General features: G+C 45.8%; 1 protein-coding gene across 2 annotated transcripts in view; it reads left to right on the top strand.

Annotated features, from left to right (window-relative positions):
• Positions 1-26,267, top strand: part of LOC119179845 (uncharacterized) — a 41,263-nt gene that overhangs the window by 7,888 nt on the left and 7,108 nt on the right. For both annotated transcript variants that reach the window (XM_037430965.2, XM_037430964.2), the window contains exon 3: positions 7-74. In XM_037430965.2, coding sequence (XP_037286862.2) covers positions 7-74 — 68 coding nt within the window. The remainder of the gene's footprint in view (positions 1-6; positions 75-26,267) is intronic.

The raw sequence follows: 26,267 nt of genomic DNA, 5'->3' as shown, positions 1-26,267 counted from the left end.
GTGCAGGGAAGAAGTCCTTATGACTGGGATGCCTGGGCCTACATCTGGATCGGTCAGGTTTTTCGTGGAGGGCGGTAAGTAGGTTTAAATCGGTTAGTTTGGGTACACCGTTGGAGAATAAGTCAATTGTGCTGAGGATGCCTGTTGTGTCATGGTGGCATGCGAAAAGCCACCAACATATATTCTGCTGCCTCACATGCTTATGAATGTCAGCGCAAACACTATAATGAATATTGTTTAGCTGCCAGATTCTTTTGCTCTACACATTGCAATGTAGCACGTATGGTGTAGTAAACATTGTAAGATGTATGTGCCAAGAGGTAGAAGTCAATATGGCTGCTGCAAGGAAAAAGAAAACAAAGAAATAGTTGTATAGCATTTTCTTAAGCTTAGGCTGATGTGGCGTAAGAGCAGAAAAGGTGTTTATGTTTTTGTTAATTAAAATCCTCTTGCAGAGTAAAGTTCTGAAGGTATGTAGCTTCATAATAGCCCGACCATGTGCTTTGCACTTACGGCAGTTTTTTATGGCTTGATGCATAAAAAATATTATAGTTTTTGTTGAAGCTACTCATATAAATTAAACATGCTAAAACGGCAGTTGTTTTCAGATCACGAACTATCTGGGCATATAGCCATACGTTGAAATTAGGTTGTTCATGAAGAAAAACAGCGTGCAAGCGCGCTACTCTCTGTGTTTGGTGAAGTGACATCAAAAGAATTAAATATGTGACATTAGTAATATAAAATATTACTAAATTGAAACCAGCCGACCATTCGATTGCCTCTGGCTATCGGTGTAGTCCTATTACTACAGAATGCTGACACTTTTCATGCATGCCTTCATATAGTTATGCACACGTTAAAGTATGAACATGATTTAGAAAAGTTCACCAAGTGCGAATATGGGCTATAGCAATCATGTGGAGCTCAGCTAAACGGGAAGTTTGCATGAAGGGTGCCAATGTCTCGGCCCGCACGCATTTAGCTCAAAGCAAAAACCGCACAAGGGTTAGGAAAGGGCAATGCCAACGCTTCAGTTACGCACACAATATGGTACGCATATCCTTAAGTAAATAGCAAAAATATACTTGTTTCGCGGTTGTTCATATGACACTTGGTTTTACGTATTCGCGAATGAAGATATTTTATACCAAGGACCAAAAATTTATTTTTATGCGTCTGGCACTAATGTTGCTTTGTTTATTAGGTGTAGGCAGTTAGGCTACATCAGATCCACTTACCCGATATAAGTTTACCCAATATAAAGCAGGCCCCTGTTCCTGCCACGAGTGCGGAGAGACATGTTGAAAGCATGCTACAAATAGTATGATTATCAACAACAAAAGAACCACGCATCGTGTTTAACAAGTTGTCAAATGACTCGTACGTTATGACACAACAAAAACAAACAAGTAATCAAGTCAGCGAGGTTACATAGGCATTTGTAGTCTTTTTTCGTGTATTATGGTAACTATGGTAGATATGTAGAGAAATTAAGTCGTGGTCTTCTTCCCATCATTTTGTTGGGTGTTCCTGTGCATGTAAGAGTAGTAGTCACTGCTCTTCATCAGAATAATATGAGTGATTTGTCCCAAAACTACGATACGGTTATAAGAGACGCTGCGATGGAGGGCTCCGAAAATTGCCACCATCGGGTGTTTTTCAACGTGCACTGACATCGCAAAGACTCGGTACACCGGCGGTACACTTAATACAGCAGCAGCCACGCAGAGCCAGCGCTGCTCGGCTGCTTGCAATCGTGGAACACTCTTTTCAAGCGAAAGCTTTAGTGGCTTAGTCGAGTGACTTTCGTTGTGTATCTATGTGTATCCTTGTGGCGAAAAACGGATAACCCCTGGCAAACCACGCGGACTTAAGTTCTGGCGTTGCAGCTGTGCAAGAACTTGCAGCGGACGAGTTCGTCGGCTCGTCTTTCTAGCCCCAGCATCCGCGGTGAAATCACAAGGAGCGCGGGCATCTGTTTGCAACGGAGCACGTGAGCATGAGCGCGTGTTTGGGCTTGAGGGGCTCGGCGTTTTAAGTGTGAATACATTTTATAAGCGACCCCAAACCATCCACCGCCGTCGGCGGCGTCCGCAGTCTTCTCTCTATCTTTAAAAGAAAGAGGACTTGGCGGGCCGCAGCGCGACGCTCTACCGAATAAGCCACGGACGCGACGCTGTTACCGGTGTCAGTAACGCGCCTTCTACCCCCTCCCCCTTCGCTCGCTCCTCCGCTCTCCTCGCTCGCTGCAGCGGCGCGCGCACCCCTCTCTCTCGCGCGCCCGCCTTCTCTCTCAGTCTCTCGTCGAGAGCGGGTCGTGAGGGGGAGTAAAGTTAAAATCCGTTGGCATTCGCCAGTGAGTCAACGTAAACTCCCCCGTGTGATCAAATTGCGATTCCCAGGAACCATTACACCATAAAGGCACCGTAGTGTGATTAATAAATATTATAGTGAGAATTAATAAATACCCCTCATAGCATCACCCCGTGTATTCGCACTTAACCATGCTCGCCCTCGGGGAAATGCTTGGGAGTTTTTTTAGAGGCAAAGCTCTTTAAAGCGGCACCCGTTCGTCCCTCGTAGTAGTGCGTCACATGTGTTACGCTTTGACCTGCAAGGTGGTGCCGGGGGGAGCTCTCTCCTGTGCGTTGTTGAACAATAAAAATTGACAGATCCCACGCACAGTGGGAATCGATGATATGCGAAGCACGAAGGAGAAATGTTGATATGTCACTTTCAATCAGCACAACGTTGCGAGGTGGAGGTAAATGATGCCGTACATGTATTCCGTGTCATGATTATCATGTTTGGATGTGCCGTTAACCTTCGTCATCTATTCACGTCACGTGATACCAAATTTAGTATATGTAGAGCTAGCGAATAGCTGCGAGTATGCTATGAGCGTGGTATGTTGTAATGTTCTCACATGAAGCACATATCAGAATTATCATGTTTGCAACACTCATACATTGCGTCATTCATTTAGGTTACGTAACAGCACATTTGGTATATGTGGAGCTAGCAAAACGTCCGCGAGCGAATTATGAAAGGCCCAATATACTCCAATGTAGCGTTGACGCGCGCGCACGCTGAGCACAGCGTCGCTACGTTAGCAAAATGCGAGCACTCTATAATCGGACAACAGGTGCGACCAGCGTTCGTCGATGCGACCTGACGGCAACCGGAGCGACAGGCGACATGCAGCATTTAGCGCCGATGCGTTACCCAGAAAACACTGCATCTCCCTCTTTTCGTGACCGAAGGATGCCGGACGCGCTGAAACGCGCATGCGTCAAAGCAACGCAGCGCGGCGTGCGCCTGCGAGTATATGGCAGGACCGGTTCCTGGCGTGGCAACGCCGGCGTGACGCGACGAAGTGAACGCCGGAGAGCACGCGCACCACGTCATGTCGAAATGTATTGGCGCCGTCACTGTGACATGTAGTCATATTCTCACATGACATTCATATCATGATTATCATGTTAGCACCAGTCACATACCATCGTCATCTATTGGCGTCACGTAATACCTATTGTGGCATATGTGAAGATAGCCAACGGCCGCGAGCGCATCATCAGTGTGGCATATGTAGTCATGTTGTCACATGACACGCATGTCATTTACCTATGTAATCCGTTCGCGTCACGTGATACCAAGTTTGGTACATGTGAAACTAGCAAAACGGCCGCGAGCGCATGAGCGTAGCATGTAGTCGTGTTGTTACATTACACGCATCTCGTGATTATCATGTTTGCACCAGTCACATACCTTCATCATCCATTCGCGTACTGTAATGCCGAATTTGGTATATGTGACGCTAGCGAAACAGCCACGAGCGCATCATGAGCATGGCGTGTAGTGACGTTGTTACATGACACGCATCTCACGATTATCATGTTTGCACCAATCACACACCATCGTCATCCATTTGCGTCGCGTAATACCTAATTTGGTATATGTGAAGCTAGTGAAACGGCCGCGAGCGCATCATCAGTGTGGCTTGTATTCATGTTGTTACATGACACGCATGTCTTGATTATCATGTTTGGATTTGTCATTTTTTTATGTCATCCGTTCGTGTCGCGTGATACCGAGTTTGGTACATGGAAGTTAGCAAAACCGCCGCGAGCGCATCTAAAGCGTAGCATGTAGTCATGTTACATGACATGCATCTCATGATTATCATGTTCTCACCAGTCACATACCTTCAGCATCCATTCACGTACTGTAATATAAAATTTGGTATATGTGACGCTAGCGAAACGGCCATGAGCGCACATGAGCGTGGCATGTAGTCATGTTGTTACACGACACGCATGTCATAATTTTCATGTTACGATCTGTCGCTTGTGTTCGCCATGCAATAATGTCATACCATATCAGTTTTGCAGCATGCCACGTGAACGAAACCACCGCAAGAGCTGCAGGACTGTAAAAAGTAAATCATGGCATTCATCACATACTTGTCATGATTTTCGTGTTATGACTACTCATATATGTTCTTCATACAGTCATATTATGTCATACCAAGTTTGGTATTGATAGCATCAGCGAAACGGGAGGAGAGCTAGATGTCGTAGGCGGCTAGATAGATAGATAGATAGATAGATAGATAGATAGATAGATAGATAGATAGATAGATACGCTCAAAGTCACCGAAGTTCGCTAAGCAATGCTTCGTAATTAAAAAATTCGCCGCGTGCGCGTTAGCTAAAACCCGAACTCTCCTGTCTCTCATTCCGCATTAGCAGCCATTCGCATGTATATTGAGCACTATCTCACAAGAAAAGGTTGCTACGTTATACTCGCTGGGCATAACCTCCTTGGTTTTAGAAAGGTTTAGCGAACGTTGGACCGAAGTGCCATGAATACAGTGAACTAGTACATACCATGAACTCGAGGTGGTTCAAGGTGGGAAGTAGACACGAAGCACAAGCCGTAAGAAAGTGTGCGTGTGCCACCTCTTGTTTAGTCCTTAGAATGTCCGCTGGATGGCGGTACTTCTATATGCGGAAACTATATGATGAAAAGATGCGATATGGTAGTACTTGGAGTGTTGACTAGATGGATGAACGGACACACAGACAAATGCATGGACGGACGCATGGATGGCTGCACGAACGGATGGACGCATGGATGGATGCAGGGGCGGATGCATGGACGAACGCAGGGATTGACGCACGGTTGGACGTGCGGACGCACAAACAGACGCACGCATGAACGGGCGGATGGATGCACGGATGGTCACACAGACAGACACATGGACGGACAGACGTAGGAACGAATGGATGGACAGATGCTTCGCATGAATCAAGAAATGTCGCTTTCAATTTCACTTATATGAAAGACGTACCTTTAGACAGCATTACTCGTAGGTTATGCGGGAAATGTCATGGCATGAAATTTGATTATATATATATATATATATATATATATATATATATATATATATATATATATATATATATATATATATATATATATATATATATATATATATATATATATATATATATATATATATATATATATATATATATATATATATATATATATATATATAATGTATGTCAATTCTGGTTCCTGTGATATGGACATGACTAGAAACAAATTAGATGGGGGGTCTGTGACACGAGTGGCATCATACATGGTGCCTTGGAGCTGTAACCGCAAAGCCTAACCATTAGATTGACGTAACTAGAGGAATAAGAATGCGATGGAGCACATTCGGCAAGCGTTCTCAAATAAATACATGTAGATTTCTACTATTCTTCAAGAGGAAGGTACATAATAGCTGCATCTTACTGGCATTAACCAACGCAGCAGAAGCTGGGATTATTACAAGAAGTGTTCATCATAAGTGGAGGAGGACATATTGAGCAACGGAAACACAGACAGACAAAGGACTCTATTTGGTCCTGAGAAGCGCTGCTCCTTTAGAGCAACGTCGCGGGCCGCTCCCACGTAGGAACGGGGAGGCCTAGCCTCACCACCGCGTCGTGGGCTCTCTGGACAGCCCGTAGTTGTGGTAGCAACTCTGAACTTTGTAAGGCAGAGCCCCAATCTTCTTCTGTGAGCCTACTTGGGCCCCGTAACGAGGGGTACTGCCAGAGCATACGTGCTAAGTCACTAACCTCACCACAAACAGGACAGGTGGAGTCAAAAGCCTCTGAGGAGACTATGCTGAGGAATAGTAGGCTTGGATAGGACCTGGTGTGGAGCATTCTAAGCGTGATGGCTTGAGGTCTAGACAACTTGTGTGGTGGAGCGAATGACGGCCTACTCAACTGGTAGTGTTTATCCACTTCACTGAATGTAAGTAAAGCGTCCCTGAACATCTCACTGCCAACCTGCGGAACTACGTCCTCCCCAGCACGGAGGGTTAGTGCGCGTGCCCGGGAGTGTGCAGTGCCATTCAAATTTACTTGAGAGTCCAGTAGGGGTTCTAGATGTGCAGGAAACCAGAAAATGGTATGTGGAGAAAGTGTCCTATTTTCAAGTAGTTTAAATACTTCAGTACAGGCGGAACCAGATGCGAAAGTCTTGACCGCTGACCTTGAGTCGGTGAAGATTAGCGATCTACTGTCATTCAAAAAGGCAAGGGCTACAGCCAACTGTTCGGCTCTTGAGGGAGTAGAGTCCCTAACTGATGCAGCATTGATAATAGAGCCCATATAATTGACGGAAATAACAGAAAACCTAGCTGAGCGACCGTACTGAGCGGCATTGACAAAACAAACTGAATAAGGATCGTTCCTGATGTTCTTCAGAAGTGTGATGGCCCTAGCCCGGCGCCTTCCTACGTTGTGCTGATGATGAACGTTTCGCAGAAACGGAGACCTGGATGGCAGTACGCTGTTCATCTGGTAGTTGAAGACGGTGATCCTCTACGAGCGCCAGACTGAGGCCTAGGACGGACAGAATATTCCTACCAGCCGGCGTAGGCGACAGGCGCATTAACTGTGCAGTCTCTTGGGCTTCAATGATCTCATCTAGGGTGTTATGAACTCCTAGCTGCATAAGCCGTTCAGTGCTTGTTCGCACGGGGATGCCCAACACCTTCTTTACGCTTTCTCTGATCACAGTTTCTAGCTTCTTCTTTTCGAACCCATACCAATAGTGCGCGGCAGCAACGTATGTTATGTGGCTCATGAGGAATGCATGAAAGAGCCTCAGTAGATTGTCTTCTCTGAGTCCCCCCCTTCTGTTCGAAACCCTATTAATCAACCTGATCACTTTCTCGGTGTTGGTTGAAATCTTAGCGATGGTTTGTCTGTTGTACCCGTGCGACTCTATAATCATGCCCAGCCCTCTAATAGCGTCCACTCTCGGAATAGGAGCGCCACGTCTGGTGTGAAGTGCAATGTATACCTCTGATAAAGGCTTCCAGTTTTTTGGCATGGCTCCTTTTCTATTGGGCCTGTATAGAAGCAGCTCCGATTTACTCGAGGAGCACCCTGTGCCAGCAAGGAAGAGCTCTGTCTGATCGATGGCTTCCTGCAGTGCAGTCTCGACTTCCCCTTCGCTACCTCCGGGACACCAGATGGTAATATCATCAACGTAAAGCGTATGGTTGATGCTCTTCACGTTAGATAGCAGTGTAGACAACTTGCATATAGCAATGTTAAAGAGAAGCGGAGATATCAAAGCTCCTGCCGGCGTGCCTATAGGGTCCAGTGCTATGAGAGAGGACTTGAGATCTCCGATATTGAGCGTGGCCTTCCTGGCTTCGAGAAAGGAGCTTACGTATCTGTGCAAGACTTCGCCTAGTCCAAGGTCTGAAATGGAGTTGAATATGTGCTTGTGAGAGATGTTGTCAAACGCTTTTTCCAAGTCAAGACCCAGGATGCCTCTCACGTCCCTTGTGTTCACGTCTATGGTTTGATGTTTGGGCAGCTTCATTGTGTCCTGTGCGGACAAAGACGGACGAAACCCAACCATGTTGTAAGGAAAAAGACCTTTCTTTTCGATGTGCTTAGAGACACGTTTGTAAATGACGTGCTCCACCACCTTGCCTACACAGGACGTTAGCGATATGAGCCTTAGATTGCCTAAACCTGGAGGTCGCCCCGGTGGTGGAATGAAGACAACCGATGCCAATTTGCTAGAGTCTGGGACAGAACCTTCTCACCATATGCGACTGATCTCATCGATAAAATTGATGGATTCGTCTTACAGGTTCCTGAGGGCCTTGTTCGAGATGCCATCCGGCCTCGGAGCTGATCGTCCACTAAGGTTTTGAAGAACTTCCCAAACGTCGCTGGTGGTAAAGGGCTCTGCGAACTCATTGCAAGGGGGTCCGGTGTAAGACGGATAGTCTGAACAGCTCGAGGAGCCAATGGGTAAATATCTGTGAGCCAAACCATCCAGTATAGCATCTTCAGAATCAAACTGTTTTGCGGCATGTATCAGTTTAGCAATGGCTTGCCTTTGATTACTCTTGGAATTCGAATCGTGCAAAAGGTGCTTTAGCAAATTCCATTTCCCTCCTATTTTCATTTGGCCATTAACAGAATTGCACACCTCATCCCAGTGCTGCCTAGAGAGGGTTTTGCAGTGGTCCTCGATGGTTCGGTTAAGTTCTGCAATTTTCTTGCGGAGCCGACAATTGAGCCTCTGCCCCTTGCACCTATTCAGTAACAATTTCTTGGCCTCTAGGAGGTGCGCAAGGCGGCTGTCCATCTCATTCATTTCCAAATCTGTGTGTATCTTTTTTGTCGCCTCACCAACGTCTCCCTTGAGTTGTTTGGCCCATTGATCCAGGCGGGGGGTTGAGTCTTCAGCTTGCGCGCGTTCTTTTCTAATATACCGGAAGTGATCCCAATCTGTGAAACTAAACTCTCTTACGGGTTTGCCCTTTACACTGATATGGGTAGCTAAGACATTATGGTCACTACCCAGATCCACGTGCAAGTTGTGCGAAGTAGCAGATTCAACATTTTTAGCAAAGGTTAGATCCGGCATGGTGTCCCTCGTGCAGGAGTTACCCATCCTGGTCGGAAATGCTAGGTCCGTGGCCAGGGTGAGGTTCAAGTTCACCGCTGCTTGCCACAAATCCTCGCCTTTACGGGATGACCGCAGATAACCCCAACCCTGATGAGGAGCGTTTAAATCACTCTCCACCCCAAGCGGGGAGATACCGGCCCTGGTGGCAGCCCTACTCAAGAGCGCTGCAAACCTTTGATTCGAGTCATTTGGTGAACTATAAATATACAGGATGAAAACGCTACTCTTTAAATGACCCCCGGAAATATTTCGACCGATGAGTGTTCCACTTTTCTACTGTTCATAGAAAGATCATGCGAGATATAGGTGAATTCCTTAGATATAAGCGTGCAAATGCCCCTTCGTCCGTCTCCATAAAGAGCGTGAGATGTGTAACCCGGCAGAATGACAGAACCCGAAAGCGTTTCCTGAAGCAAAATGACGTGCGGTTTTCAGAGTGAGATCGAATGAACTGCTGAAGAACTGCCTTCTTGCGGGTAAACCCCCAGCAGTTCTACTGCCAAATCCTGAACTCTTTAGGCGGACGCGCCATCGTTAGGCTCGAGAGATATGTGCCGGCGTTCGAGCGCGTTGACTTTAGCGTCCAACGCACAGAAGTTAGCGTCCAACGCATTCACCTTGGCATCGAGTGCCCTAAATTTGTCCGCCAAGGTATCGACCTTAACATGAACCAATGCGACTGTTTGGCTAAGCGACTGGAACATGTCTCTTATCTCTGTTTTAAAACTATGCAGTTCCTCATCAAAAGCGGGCCTCGTCAAAGCCCTCTTTTTGGCTGGACGGACAGTACACTGCACTTTCATGGGTGTTTCGATGGGCGTCTCCGCGGGTTTTTCTACGGGCGTTTCCATGGATGTTTCTATAGGTGTTTCCACGGGCGTTTTCATAGGCGTTTCAACAGGCGTTTCGAGTCTAGTGACCTGAGGAGGTTGTGAAGCCTCACTCATAGCGTTATTAGCATTCTTAAGTGCAACTATCTCGACTCTAAGTTGCGCTATCGCCTCCTTTAGTGCATCGTTCTCACTTTCCAGCTGAACAATTCAATCAATGTTCTACTCTGGCAGTATGCCCCCCGCTACCTGTTTCTGGACGCGGTCGGCCCACTCGGTCGCTGTGGCAGCAGTTACTGAATGCGGACGGCCGGGCCCCGTGATCGGGAACAGCTCCGGGACTGGGAACGGCTTGTGGATCGGGGACCGCTCCTGTATCGGGAGTGCCCCCTCGAGCTCCTGGACTGGGACCTGTACTTGTTGGCTGGTTCGGACAGGTGATGTCTCGGTGGGAAGTCCTTGTCAAAGTCGCGTCTCTCTCTTCTGCGCTGTCTGACGATGTAAGGTATCTCGAATCTTTGTGTACAGGTTCTGTCGGCCGTTGGATGAGGCCCTTTACAGAAGGCACACTTCGGTGACCAAACGTGCGGGTCGCCAGGGGAGGGCATTCCGCAACCTTGACAGATAACATTTCCTAAAGTGGGGAATTCCAGAACACCGGAATTCTTCGGGAGAAATGTCCTCCCCTTGCACAGTGACTTGCATAGCCATCTTGATAGCTCAAACGCGCTAAGCCTAGCGTTAGGCTGAGCTAAGCCTAACCTTAGGCCTAGCAACCCACGGCGTGGTCGAGCAAGAAGGTCCTTCAAAACTCGGTAAAAAGTTCACCCACCGTGACAAAACTGTTTCAACGTGGTCCTCAAGACTTCAGGCGTCGACTGGAGCAAAATGCATCAAACACATAGCTAACTTTCACAAGCAGGAGCCAATGTTTAGATGACGATATGAATCAGCGCCACCTAGTGTTCCCAGCAACGGAAAGGAAAATGACATATATAAGCCTAAGAGACAAGAAGAGATGAGAGTGTATCAGAGATAAAACGGGTTTTATGGACATCATAGTTGAAATCAAGAAGAAGAAATAGTCATGGGCAAGACACGTAGTGCAAAGACAAGATAAACACTGGTCATTAGGAATTACAAACTGGATTCCAAGAGGAGGGAAGCAGGTGAAGGGGACACAGAAATTGAGGTGGGCAGATAAGCTTAGGAAGCTTGCGTGTATGAATTGGGAGCAGCAAGCACAAGACCAAGTTGCCTAGCAGAACTTGAGAGAGGCCTTTGCACTGCAGTTGGCGTGTGCAGGCGACTGCTGATGATGATGACTATAGTTCGAACTTTCTAAAAGACCACTCACCACGCCATGTTCAAAGACGATAGGGCGGTTGGAAATTCGAAACATTTCTAAGCGAGTTTCAGTGACTTTAACCGTATCTATCTATCTATCTATCTATCTATCTATCTATCTATCTATCTATCTATCTATCTATCTATCTATCTATCTATCTATCTATCTATCTATCTATCTATCTATCTATCTATCTATCTATCTATCTATCTATCTATCTATCTATCTATCTATCTATCTATCTATCTATCTATCTATCTATCTATCTATCTATCTATCTATCTATCTATCTATCTATCTATCTATCTATCTATCTATCTATCTATCTATCTATCTATCTATCTATCTATCTATCTATCTATCTATCTATCTATCTATCTATCTATCTATCTATCTATCTATCTATCTATCTATCTATCTATCTATCTATCTATCTATCTATCTATCTATCTATCTATCTAGCCACCTACGATGTTTAGCTCTCCTGGCCGTTTGAATAATGGAATCTTGACGAAAATTGGCATAGCATAGCCGGACTGCATGATGAGCATAAGCGACTAGTAATAACTTGAAAGAGTTGACGTGTATGTTATGAATGTAATGAATTACAAGACAAGGTTTGGCTGCTCTTGCAGTGGGTTCGTTCACATTACATATTGCAACACTGATATGGTATGACATGACTGCATGGCAAACATAACTGACAGGCCCTAAAGTTCGAATCATGACATGCATATTATGCGAGTCTAGCTTCACGTATACGAAATTTGGTAATACGTGACGGGAAGGCACGACGAAGGTAAATTACACGTCCAAACATGATAATCATGACATGCCTACGTGCTACGCTCATATTGCGCTCGCGGCCGTTTCGCTAGCTTAACATATATCTAATTTGGTATTACAAGACGTTAATGGACGACGAATGTGAATGACACTTCCATGACTACACAATCTACGCCTGTATAGCATGCTCGTGGGCATTTTGCTAGCTTTGTATTTGCCATATTTGATATTACGTTACGTAAGTGGACGATGAACACAACTGCCAGGCGCAAACATGATAATCGGGACACTGAAGTCATGTACGGCATAATTTGTGTAGGCCTCGTAACGCTGTGGTGATTTTTAAAGTAACATACCAACCTTCCTCATTCGCGCTTCTTATATGATCGATTGCCACTGTACATGAGGCTTGCCAGCTTTTTAATTTTGTGAGCCTGATAAGTGGTTTTTTAAGACCCAAAATATTGTCTAGGTAATATTGAAGTTAGACCTAAAGGTGCACCATTTTTTGAGAAGTAGGAAAGGAAGGTTAGAAGAAGGAAAGAAGTAGGAAAGGAAGGAAAGGAAGTGTTGCAATCCTAGCTTTGACTGCTGCACAGCAATGCTATAAATGTAGATGCTGGTTGATGCGTTGGTCATTTATTTATCAAGCAAGAAAATGCTAACTGCCATAGAAATCCTTAACAACATCGATATTGTTAGAAATGATTTGGTCATAATTCAGCCGTACTTCAACCAAATCGAGTTTGTGGATATTGTTGAATAATGGAGTACAGGAGCGTTTTTAGTAGGGTAGCGAAAAATTTACCGTCGCCTTATCACCTTGGGCACGAAGAGATTGTTCCCAGGCCACAGTTTTAGTAGCACGCTTTGTACAGAGCGAAACAAATCAATAGATACTATGTGGCTTTGAGCTATCAACTTAGCCAGTTTTGAGAGGACTTATACGAAACATGTGTCCGAGGAAATTAGTTGTCGATTTTCTGGCGCGTGCCAGAGCATTGAAATAAGAATAGTAAGCGTGGTGACCTTCCATTTGTTTGTAAAATAGATTTTACAAAGTTCGCATAGCGAGAAAGGCAATGCCAGATTTTGGACGCTCCACAAGAAGAGAAAGCCTAAGATTACACTTTGAAATAAATCAAAACTCAGAACGAGTGATTATGCCTATGTAAAGTCTATATTGAGCTTCACTAAGTACTATTATGGGTGGGGCTATATAATTTATGTGTTGAAAAACGAGCATAGTTTTAATTCTTTCTCGAAAGAAATTTTGCACTGGCGAACTGCGGCCCTCATATTCAGACTGAAATCATCTGCCTCATTTGTATGTCAGTTAAAGGGACAACTTAAACATGATATCTTGAGCAATGCCAAGTGCACAAGTGAGCTCAGAGTAAATCCTCATTGTACAACTCAGATTTATTAACAGATGTAACTACTGATTTACTGCTATTTCTCCGTATAACTACACCTAAAAGGAAACAAAAAAAGCCAAAGAAACATATATGTGTAATGTGTGTGTAAATGTGAAATGTGTAAATGTGTGGCTCCATTCTCATTTTGTACATACGTAGAGAGGTCGAACAATAAGCTCTACTTGATATATATATATATATATATCGAATTGAATCTATTTCAAGAATTTCGTACTAACTTCCAGATGTATGTGGTTCTTTGTTGAACCGTATTTATTCGAGATGCCAATAAAATGATTTATATACAGGAGAGACTAACTTCACATGCTTTCACCAAACTCGCCATTAAGCGGAGTGTGTACGGGCACTCTGTAAGGTGATCTTTTAGAACTGTACCAGCATTATTTTCACACAGTTTCGATTGGACGAAACTCGGAGTTGTGTTTGTCACGTTGCGTCGATTGAGAAAGAGGGAAAACGTTATAGGGTAATGCTGGGAGCTAAGTTAACTTAGAAATTATTCTTATTGGCAGTTCCCTGCAACAAAACATCAAGAGAATCGGAACTGGTGCCCCACCACGGTGGTCTAGTGGCTAAGGTATTTGGCTGCGGACTCGCAGGTCACGGGATTGAACCCGCTGGTGGCGGTGGCTGCAGTTTTGATGGAGGTGAAAATGCAGTTGGCCTGTATGCTCAAATTTGGGTGCACGTTAAAAAAAACTCAGGTGGCCGTAATTTCTGGAACCCTCCACTACGGCGTCTCTCATAATCATATGGTTGTTTTGGGACGTTAAACCTTACATATAAATCAATAAATCGGAACCGAACATAAGGAGACATAAAAAATGACAGAAAAACTCGAAACAAGCCAGTGGTCGTGGCCACTGGTTATGCTGTGACTTTTTGTCATCTCTGTTTCCTAACACGCCCCCACGGCCGATCAGCTTATGAACGGCTACTTGCTTCCAGAAAGTAAACTTTCGGGACACGAAGCCTAATTATGGCGTCAGACGCCATCCAGAGCTGAGGACATTTAATGGAAGTCGCCTTCAACGTGCATCTGGATGAAACCGACTGCATGGTGTCCTCGATGTGGTTTCTCTTTTCACCAGTGTACCCGTTACCCCTGCACTTTCCGTGACGCACCGGGCATCCACCCGATGGCGACTCCACTCTGAAAGACAGAGCACCGCTTCCGATTGAATAGATATGCCGTGGCTGCTGTAATTCTGCCTCTGCAGCACGCATTTCTCAGTTAACAACGGCTTCTTCAAGCAGACCAGGGGGCCTACATGAGGACGGCGATATCTGCAACAGTGGCAGTGTTTGTGATGAAGGACATTGTAAAGCGGGCGCTTTCTTTGTTTGACCCTAAGCGCAAGATGTTTGTGCACTACGTGGACAACTGCTTCTGCGTGGTGAAGTTTGGCGAGGTCGACTACTTGGTCGCATGCCTTAACTCTGTTCAGCCTGACATAATGTTTAAAGTGGAAACACCGAACCATTCGGCTCTCCCCTTTCTAGATGTACTTGTGAGAAGGCAGCAACAGAAGCTGTCCTTTTCGATTTCTGGAAAACCCACCCACACAGGACACTGCCTGCATATAAGCGTGAACCACCTTACATGTGTCAAGTATTCTGTAGTGTGAAGCCTTTTTGGGAGAACCGAAATAATGTTCTCGTCGCCAAAGCGGCGGAAGGAGGAAAGGGATATAATCATCAGTGACTTTAGCACCAGCGGCTACTCAAAAACGTTTGTTCGCACAGGTCTCCGCAAGAGTAAAAACGCGGCACCTGCGTCACCGCAACGACAACGTGTCTCAATCCCATACATCGCCGGTGTGAGCAAAACAATAGCTTGAATACTGAAAAAGGCAGGGGTCAATGTCGTCCACAAGTCATCCTCGCTATAGGTAGCTTCATCCTTCGCCCCAAATGTCACGCGCCTGCCGAAAAATCTCATAGCGTCATCTACCTGATCTGGTGCACCGACTTCCCCGCTTCCTATGTTGGGGAAACCAAGAACACTTAAGAAAGGATGCGACAGCACAAGAACGACCTCCATCAAGTGAGCAGCCAACCAAGCGCAGTAGCAGAACACTGCGAGCGGTTTTACCATACATCCACCAGCACGAAACAGTGATTCTAGAAAAATGAACAGAATACCCGCCGGCGACTCTTCCTCGAATCCTGGCACATTCAGCAGACAGGGGAACATCAACCACTCAACGGGGACATTGCTCTCCCTCTACTGCCAGGGCTTGAGAAGGGTTGCGGCGAACCGCTCACGCAAGCCGAGCAAGTGCATATAAGCGCTGCAGATATCTGGCTTTCTCGCCTCTGAGTAATAAGCTGGTCTAGCTTCAAAACATCGGGTTTCTGAATACAATTCTTGGTTTGAGTTTTCTATTATTGCAAGAGCAATTATATGGACACCCTTGGCGTGAATTTTGCTGTTGGCGTAGGTATCGACGTTGGTGACTGCCGTCATTTGCCGTATATGCATCATCATCATCATCATCATCATCATCATCAGCAGCATCATCATCATCATCATCATCATCATCATCATCATCATCATCATCAGCCTGACTACGTCCACTGCAGGACAAAGGCCTCTCCCATGTTCTGCCAGTTAACCCGGTCCTGTGCTTGCTGCTGCCAAATTATACCCGCAAACTTCTTAATCTCATCTGCCCACCTAACCTTCTGTCTTCCCCTAACCCGCTTCCCTTCTCTGGCAATCCAGTTTGTTACCCTTAATGACCAGCGGTTATCCTGTCTACGCGCTACATGCGCAGCCCATGTCCATTTCCTCTTCTTTATTTGTACTATGATATCCTTAACTCCCGTTTGTACCCTAATTCACTCTGCTCTCTTCTTGTCTCTTAAGGTTACACCTACCATTTTTCTTTCCATTGCTCGCTGCGTCGTCCTCAATTTAAGCTGAACCCTCTTTGTAAGTCTCCAGGTTTCTGCTCCGTAGCTATGTACCGGCAAGATACTGCTGTTATATACCTTCCTCTTGAGGGATAGTGGCAATCTACCTGTCATAATTTGAGAGTGCTTGCTGAATGTGCGCCACCCCATTCTTATTATTTTAGTTACTTCAATCTCGTGGTTCGGCTCTGCGGTTATTACCTGCCCTAAGTAGACATAGTCTTACAACTTCAAGTGCACTATTACCCATCTTGAAGCGCTGCTCCTTTGCGAGGTTGTTGTACATTACTTTCGTTTTCTGCAGATTAATTTTAAGACCCATCTTTCTGCTCTCCCTGTTCAACTCTGTAATCATGACTTGCAATTCGTTCCCTGAGTTACTCAGCAATGCAATGTCATCAACGAAGCGTAGGTTACTAAAGTACTATCAATTAACTCTTATACCTAACTGTTCCCATTCTAGGCTTCTGAAAACTTCCTGTAAGCACGCGGTAAATAGCATTGGGGAGATTGTGTCCCCCTGCCTTACACCCTTCTTGATTGGTATTCTGTTGCTTTCTTTATGAAGCACTATGATGGCAGTCGATCCCCTGTAGATTTCTTCCAGAATGTTTATATATACCTCATCTACGCCCTGATTCCGCAATGTCTGCATGACGGCTGATGTTTCTACTGAATCAAACGCCTTCTCATAGTCTATGAAGGCTATGTATAGTGGTTGGTTATACTCTGAGCATTTCTCTATTACCTGATTAATAGTATGGATGTGGTCAATTATTGAGTAGCCTGTTCGAAATCCTGCTTGTTCCTTTGGTTGTTTGAATTCTAATGTTTTCTTTACTCTGTTAGCAATTACCTTTGTATATAGCTTGTATACTACAGAGAGCAAGCTGATCGGCCTGTAATTCTTCAAGTTCTTGTCATCTCCTTTCTTATGTATTAAGATGATGTTAGCGTTCTTCCAAGACTCTGGTACTCTTCCCGTCTGAAGACACCTCGTAAACAGGGTAGCTAGTTTTTCTAACACAATCTGTCCTCCATCTTTCAGCAGATCTGATGTTACCTGATCCTCACCAGCAGCTTTGCCTCTTTGCATGCTCTCCAACGCTTTTCTGACTTCTTCTATCAATACTGGTGAGATGTAATCTGGGTTACTGCTAGTTCTTATAGTATTAAGGTCGTGGTTGTCTCGGCTACTGTACAGATCTCTGTAAAACTCCTCCGCTATTTTAACTATCCTATTCATATTGGTAGTTATTTTGCCTTCTTAGTCCCTTAGTGCATACATCCTTCTTTTGCCTATCCCAAGTTTCCTCTTCACTGCTTTGACGCTTCCTCCGTTATTCAGAGCGTGTTCAATTCTCTCCATGTTATACCTTCTTACATCGCATACCTTACGTCTATTAATCAACTTCGAAAGCTCTGCCAGTTCTATTTTGTCTGTTGTACTTGACACTTTCATGATTTGACGCTTCTTAATTAGGTTCTTCGTTTCTTGGGAAAGCTTGCCAGTGTCCTCTCTAACTACCCTGCCTCCAACTTCCACTGCACAGTCCGTAATGATACTCGTCAGATTATCATTCATTGTTTCTACGCTAAGGTTGGTTTCCTCACTAAGAGCCGAGTACCTGTTCTGTAGTGACACTCTGAATTCCTGTACTTTCCCTCTCAGTGCTAGCTCATTGATTGGCTTCTTGCGTATCAGTTTCTGTCGTTCCGTCTTCAAGTCTAGGCGAATTATTAAAAGGGTGGTAGGTATCATAATTAAACTGAATAAAAGATACAAGATGAAGGTAGTACAGGCTTACGCGCCTACATACAGCCATGATGACGCTTCAGTTGAAAGCTTCTATGAAGACGTGGAATCGGCAGTGAGCAAGGTAAAAACACAGTATACTATAGTGATGGGCGACTTTAATGCAAAGGTAGGGAGGAAGCAGGCTGGAGATCAGGCAGTAGGAGATTATGGCATCAGTACTAGAAATGCCCGAGGAGAGCTACTAGTAGAATTCGCAGAACGCAATAATTTACGAATTTTGAATACCTTCTACCGAAAACGAGAAAACCGCAAGTGGACATGGAGGAGCCCTAATGGCGAAAAAAGAAAGAATTAGACTTTATAATCAGTGCACACCCAGGAATCGTGCAGGATGTGGAAGTGGTTGGCAAGGTACGATGCAGTGACCATAGAATGGTACGGTCTCGAATTCGTATATGAATACGTAGCTATAGATATCAAAACGCATGAAAGAAAAATAACCCAGAAAAAGACTCGGGCGCGCAGAATCGAACGTATGACCTCTTGGCTGCGAGTGCGTGGTGCTAGCCACTGAGCCACGAAGAAGCACCTCGTTCAAGGTCAAAGCGGCGAGCTATTTATATTTATCACTTACTGCTGGTGATGGGGTTCTCGGAGGACACTCGCGTTTTCAGCATTACGAGCGCGATGTGGCAATGAGCACGCGTCGCCAGATCGTCACGACGCGGAGACACGCGTTGATGCGTTCCTCATCCACGCATACTTTGCCCGCAGAGGGGGGACGGGGGACGACGGTAGATGCTTAGGCGTGCGAGCTTATCACTCAATGGGGAGAATTGTGCACCTTGGGCTTTCCCCAGAATGACTCTGTTCCAAATACCGAGTGCACAAAGGCCACTGCACTCGCTGCACTGTCTCCTTGTCCGAAAAGGGTGCTCTTTTCAGACCCAGCGAAGTAACGATTGAGACACTTATTCACGTTTATCTGTACTGTGAGTTTGTTCCGTGCGTCAAGACTCACCAGGAAGAAGACCGAGAGCCCTATTCTGAGCAGCATCATGAAATTCATTAACAATATTCTGTCCCGTGGGGTGTGCCTAGCTGCACAGTGGGTACCTTCGCACGGGGGTATTGCGGGCGATGAAGAAGTGGATAGCCTGGCTTCGTCATGCAACCATGATGGCTTTGACTGTCCCGGAATTCTATGTACAATGGACAACGCTCGTTTACTTTACGCCGACACCTCCTAAAGCAGCACAAAGACCAGCATGTGGCGAATGGATGGTTTTTTCTCCGTGTTCGTGGCCATGGCTTGCCTCTTAGTTCCCGAGCGCTGTTTTACAAACTAAGAGTGGGCTCTGTTCTGATGCGTGAACGATTAAATCGCCAAGAGCGTGTAGACAGCCCGTTGTGCGCAGAATGTGGCTCCTGCGACACACTTGAGCATCTAGTAGTGCACTATCTCACATTTGCTACGAAGTGGTCTTTGCTGATTGAGGAATATAAATACCCAGGACTAAAGTGCGTGACGCTAGACGACTACCTCTTTCCGAGTGGTTCTGTTTCCCGATGCGACCAGGCCCACCGAGTGCCACACAGGTCCCGTTAATTAGGGAGGCGATCGCCGGGCTAATTCCAAGGGCCGAAGTATCGGCCCCCCGAACCGCACCACGAAAGCGTGGACAATTTAGAAGTGGTCCTTTTTGGCGCACCAGCGGACGCCGGTTGTGGCCCAAAGAACAAGTCAGAGCCGAGAGTTGATAAAGAAACAAAATTAGATTCTCAATAATGGCAGCTCGAAAACAAAACACAAGAATGCACACTCCACAATAGTTGCATACAATATGTCCCCAACCAAACAACGTACTACACAGTACAATCAGCCACACTCGAAACAATGGACACAGACAACAATACGCACTACAATGCAGTCGCATGCATTGAACAACCAAGACACTTAAAAACTAGAGATAGAAAACCTATCCAGTCCAAAGTTCTTGGAACAAAAGTCTGGATCATACTCTTCCGAGAATCACTCACTCAAAGTCCCACGTTGTTGTCGTTCCACAGCCCCCAAAGTTTCTCTTCCAGGAAACCTCGCCGAAGTTTCTCTTCCAAGAAACCTCACGTCTTCAATAGGCCACTCTCCAAGCTTCAAACTTCTTCGCCGGAAACACGTCGGCTTCACACACGCAGCTGTTGCCACGCGTCTTCGCTCAATAGCGGTAGACACACACTCTTGCTTGTAGCTCGAGTCGTCACCCCTCAGGTGGAAATCATCTTCTTCTCCTGCTTTGCCTCTACGGACAAAACCTTCGCCGACTACACGGTGGAATCCCTACGCACTCTGGCGCTAACTTCCGTCTTCTCCTCCGAAGTTTCTCTTCCAGGAAACCTCGCTTCTTCTCCTGCTTTGTCACTACGGACAAAACCTTCGCCGCTACACGGCGGATTACCATACGCACTCTGGCGCTAACTTCCGTCTTCTCCTGTTTTCTCGTCCCGGCTGCTCGATTAAATACCTTCCGCGCGAGATTCCAGAAGGTTCTCGTCCTTTCGTCGGCGCGATACGCAGCGAAGGCTGGGGAGAGGGCGAGACGGTTGGGATGCCCTCCGCGGCGGATGACTCAACTCGGTATGACCACGCCCCTTTCCTTCTAGAAAAATCTAGTGCTTACTCGGCTGCCGTTGTGGGGTGAGGAGGTTCGTCGGCGAAGCCACGCTTCCGAGAGGAGAGGCTCGCGCGCCCGGGGAGCCTTTAGATGTTTGTTTTCTTTTTCTTTCCTTTTCGTTGACCTCGCGACGTCACTCCGGCGGTTTCTCGCGAGAATTTGGCGGCGCGCCCCTTTTGAGCGCTCGTTCTGTGACACTGCCCCCCACTTTAAGAATATTATCTCATAATATTCAAAACCACACAAACGAGCGCGAACAGTCCCCACACTCTCAAAGACTGTAACATAGTCCGTCGCTCATGACACGTCATATTCACAATATATAACTCAATACGATTGGACTTTACAATTCAACCTCACACACATGAAATATAACCACAGGTACATCAGTACAATGCTTCATCACACATTCCAAACAATACAAACGTACAAAGTTCTGTCTTTACATCAAATATACAACACTATACATCACGGCACAAACACTTCGACACTTGTGACACAGGATAACACAACATTAACACAACATATGGCACTCAGCACTGCCAAACACATTTTGATTCGACCTCGACACCTATCCGGTGCATTGCGAGCGGCGCTTGCGCCCTTTCTTGCGGTGCTCGCTCGATCTCTTCTTGTTTTTCCTTGTTTTTTTCGGCGAGCCTTTTCCAACGACGGTATCTGAGGCGGCGTCTCAGCCATCGTTGTCTTTTCCGACACTGCTAGCGGGTCATGACGCTCAACCGATCCTGTCCGGTTATTCACCAGCTTGTTCATGTCCCGACATTTGGCCCGGCTGGCCGACTCCGTCTTCTTTACATTGTCGGTCAGTTGAGGTCGAGCCAAAGTAAGCCCAGCTGCCCCGCACGTGAACTCATTCGATACGATGATGTTCTCATTCACTGTCTCTTGCGCCCAGGCTTCACCTTGGGCTCGAGTGAAATCCTTCGCGGGATTGTTCTCCGCTGTATCTCGCGGTCCCTGTGTCGGCTGGGGCTCCATCTTCGGGTCTTCCCCCAAACATTCTGGATCATTCGGCCCTCGTGCCCCGTCGATGTTTCCGATGACGGGGTCGTACAGGGGGGTCGTCATGCATAGAGCCCTAACCTTCCCACTGACGTACGGGGTTTCAACCTCAATCTCTGCTTCGGGAAGCATCCGAACTGCCCGGTCAATTAGGCAAACCGGTTTCGTTCTGCCTGTCAACTCACTTTCCCGTACCAAATTTCTCCGCACGATAACCGTGGAGCTACCGGTGTCTCTTAACACCGTAATCGTCTTGCCCGCAACTTTTCCAGGCAGCGTTGGCATTCCCTTTGTAACAACGGTTGGCTGTTTTGCCATTACAGCACCCACAATAGGAATTTTCTCCCCAGTTTTCAGCTCTACGAATTCATCTGTGACGGCATTATTACCGGATATCGGTGCCGCTTGCACACAGGATACCTGGTGAGTTTGACTCGCTCCGTTTCGACATGCGTCTGCTTTGTGCCCAGTCTGTCCACACTTAAAAAATTTTACAACCGTGGAGCTCGTGAAGTTAGTTCGGCAGTGGTTAGCACGGTGACCCACTCGGTTACACAGGAAACATCGCGGAACACTCTCCGGTGCACGCTTCTTTTGTTCGGGTGCTGAATTTTTCGAGTCTTCGGGACACTCCTTCTTGACCTTGGCCAAATTAGTTCCACCTTGCGCTTCCAACAATTGATCAGCCAATTCAAGCATTCCTTCAAGTGACTCAGCCTTCCTCTCTTTCAAGTACAGAGACAGGCTTGGGTGGCAACTAGTAAGAAATTGTTCTCTAATTAGGAGCTCTCTAAGCTCATCGTACTCCTGCGCTGTCCCTGAGAGTTCAATCCATCTGTCGAAATAATAGCAATGTCGGGCGGCATACTGCGTAGCCGTCTCACCATCGGCTGGCTTTCCTGTCCGAAATCTGTCCCGGAATCCTTCCACAGTAAATCTAAATCGCTTCAGCGAAGCAGCTTTCACCTTTGCGTAGTTGGCTGCATCGGTCGGCGTCAGCCTACCGTACACACTGAGCGCTTCACCACTCAAGCAAGTACTCAAAGCAGTTGCCCATTGATGTTCCGGCCAATTCTGGCTCCTTGAAATCGTCTCAAATCTGTAAAGGTACGCGTCAAGGTCGTCCTTCCTTTCATCAAGCACTTCGAGCAGCATGCTTGGGTTCAAGCGGAAGCCATGATCTTCCCGTTCGCTGCTTTCAACTCTAGCTTGGACGGGAGTTTCGCTTCGCTGTCGCAAACGGAGCCACTCGAGTTCCACCTCGTGCTGCCGCTGCCGTTCTCTTTCAGCCATCTCCGCTTCTCTTTCTTCTCTCGCCCTTTCGGCTGCCAACTTCTCTCTCTCCAGCTCCAACTTCAATTGCTGCTCTCTTTCTTCTTTCAGCTGCCACTCCTCTGCCTCTCTTTCTTCTTTCTCTCTCGCAGCTGCCAACCTCTCTCTCTCTCTCTCTCTCTCTCTCTCTCCAACTCAGCTGCTTTTTCTTTCTTGGCTCTCTCAGCTGCCAACCTCTCTCTCTTCAACTCAGCTGCTTTTTCTTCCTTGGCCCTTTCACCTGCCAACCTCTCTCGTTCCAACTCAGCTTCTTCTTCGGCTTCGGCTCTTTCGACCGCCAACCTTTCTTTTTCCAGCTCAGCTGCCTTTTCTTCTTTGGCCCTCTCTTTTTCCTTTTTTTCCTTCTGGGTGACCCACTTCCGTAGTTCGGCGCCAGAAAGACCCATCTTCTCACCAAGAGCTACTAACCTTTCGAGATCCATCGTGTCTTGGAAATGCAGGCTTGCCGCGTGCAAAAAGTATCTGCCTAAATGAGTCTATCGGAACACTCCCCTGCATTCATTCATTCATTCATTCATTCATTCATTCATTCATTCATTCATTCATTCATTCATTCATTCATTCATTGTACCCTCAGGGCATACAGCATTATAGAGGGGAGTGGGTTTAGAAGACAAAAAATACAATTGAAACGTGAAAAACAAATCACATTCAGTACATACGTACAACACTCGAGAACAACGTGTAAATGACAACGCTTACACAATATCTAAAAAAAAGGAAGCACCGCGACAAATCAAACAAGGAATCGAAAAATCAAACAAGGAAGCACCGCGACAAAAAAATACCGTAATGACGATCTAACACACAAAGAAAGTACCGAAAAAACTTATTACAACATGGCACAACAAATCTGGGATACACAAATGAACGGTAACCGAACAGCAGCAAACAAAACCAGGGAAAAAAATGCGTTGAGCACATCAATGCATAAAATTTTCGAGTGCCGCTCGAAAGCGTTCCTGATTAGTAATCGTGACTAGTGACGCAGGCAGGTTGTTCCAATCATGGCATGTTTTTGGTAAAAAAGAATGGGAGTATGTTACAGTGTCTTGGCGCGGAATATGAACCTTGTAATGATGGTCGAGGCGTTCAGATAAGAAAAAAGGAGGGTTTAGCCAACGTGATTTAAGTATGGGGTTATGGTGATACGCTTTATGCAGCACACAAAGGCGAGCATGTTTCCGGCGAGTAGCAAGAGTAGCAAGGTCAAGGCTGGATTTCATGTTAGTAACACTGGAAGTGCAGTGATAGTTGGAAAGTATGAACCTCACGGAGCGGTTTTGCACAGCTTCAATTTTATTAGATAGTGTTACATAGCCAGGGTCCCAAACTGAGGAAGCATATTCTAGCCTAGGGCGCACGTAGGTTATATATAGCTGCTTTTTTAAGGAAGACGGGGACAGCGAGAAATTTCTTTTCAAGTAGCCTAGCATGCGGTTTGCATTAGATGTTACATATTCAATTTGGCGCGCCCAGGATAGGTTATTCGTTATGTGCACACCGAGATATTTGTAAGATTAAACTGACTCTAGTAAGGTATCTTTAAGAAAGTAATCAGGGCTAGGTAGTTAGTTACGCGAAATTTTTATTGATTTACATTTAGAAACGTTAAGATCCATGTGCCAGAGGTTACACCAGGAAATTATGTTGTTAAGGTCGGATTGTAGACAGGCAATATCAGTATCATTAGTAATTTTACGGTAAAGCACACAGTCATCAGCAAAAAGGCAAACTGGAGAACAAATGTTAGAAGGCAGGTCGTTAATGTATATTAGAAACAGTGAAGGCCTCAGCACAGAACCCTGAGGTACTCCTGAATGTACCGCCACCTCGGGAGAGTCAGTTTCGTTAATGGATACAAACTGCGTGCGGTTAGCAAGAAAGATTCGGATAAACTGTAGTACTTGTGGATCGATTTTCAAATGGCTGAGTTTATGTAATAGTAGCTGGTGATTTACTTTATCGAATGCTTTTGCGAAATCTAGAAATATGCAGTCAGTCACAAAACCTGAACCAAGATATACATGCAGACCGTTAGTAAACGTGACTAGTTGTGTTTCACACGAAAAGAATTTCCGGAAACCGTGCTGCGAGTAATGGAAGAACTTATTTGATTCTAAATGCTTAACAAGGTTGGAAAAAATTATGTGCTCAATTTTGCAAGGAACTGAAGTAAGTGAGATGGGTCGGTAATTAGAGGGGTTATGTGCGTCGCCTGATTTGTGAAGGGGTACCAACCGGCCTGTTTTCCAATCTTTAGGCAAGTAACCGTCATCGAAACACTTAGTGTAAAGGCAATATAGTATAATCGACATATACTCTTCAGTATTCTTCAGAAATTTTGAATTAATACCGTCCGGGCCACATGAAGAAGACAGTTTCAGGTTGCTGATGACGCCAGAAATTCCAGTTGGATCGAAAACTATAGGGTCCATTGGGAAAAAATTTACACTCTGAAGATCAGGAAAATTATCTACAACCGGGTTACAAAAAGACCTGGCGAAGCTATTATTTAACAGCGATGCGCAGAGATGGCTAGAAACTGGTACACCGCGATTATCAACCAGGATTATTGTGGTGTCGTTTTTAGGCTTCATTATGCTCCAGAAACGCTTAGGATTTGTCCTTAACAGTAACGGTAGAGTTGACTGAAAAAAGGTACGTTTTGCAGTTTGAAGGGCCTTGGTGTAAGATGCGGCTGCTAATTTGTAGCCTGACCAGCGTTGCGGCCTAGTAGATTTCTTGGCAGTACGATAGAGCCTGGCTTTCTTGTTAGACAATCGTTTCAAATAACGGGTAAACCAGGGAGCATTAGTATTACTATAAACGCGCCGCAACGGTATATGTTTGTTGATTAATTGATAGACCTGTTGTTTGAAGGAATTCCATATGTAATCAACGCTTAGTTCTCTATAACGTGGCAGTAAGCTATCAAGAAAAATACAAAGCCCCGTAATAATAGCTTCGAAGTTGGCTCTATTGTAGTCCCTGATGTTTTTTATGCGCTTCTGTTTTCTTGTGGCAGGAAGGGAAAGAGCGAACTGCAATACTTCATGGTTGCTCAAGCCGAGGATGTGTGTTATTGACGAAATAATATCTGGGGCAGATGACACGACGAGATCAAGCAAATACGATGATTTCGGTGTT

Source organism: Rhipicephalus microplus, chromosome 7, assembly GCF_043290135.1.
Source record: "Rhipicephalus microplus isolate Deutch F79 chromosome 7, USDA_Rmic, whole genome shotgun sequence".
Lineage (NCBI taxonomy): Eukaryota > Metazoa > Arthropoda > Arachnida > Ixodida > Ixodidae > Rhipicephalus > Rhipicephalus microplus.
This window is presented reverse-complemented; position numbering and strand designations above follow the sequence as displayed.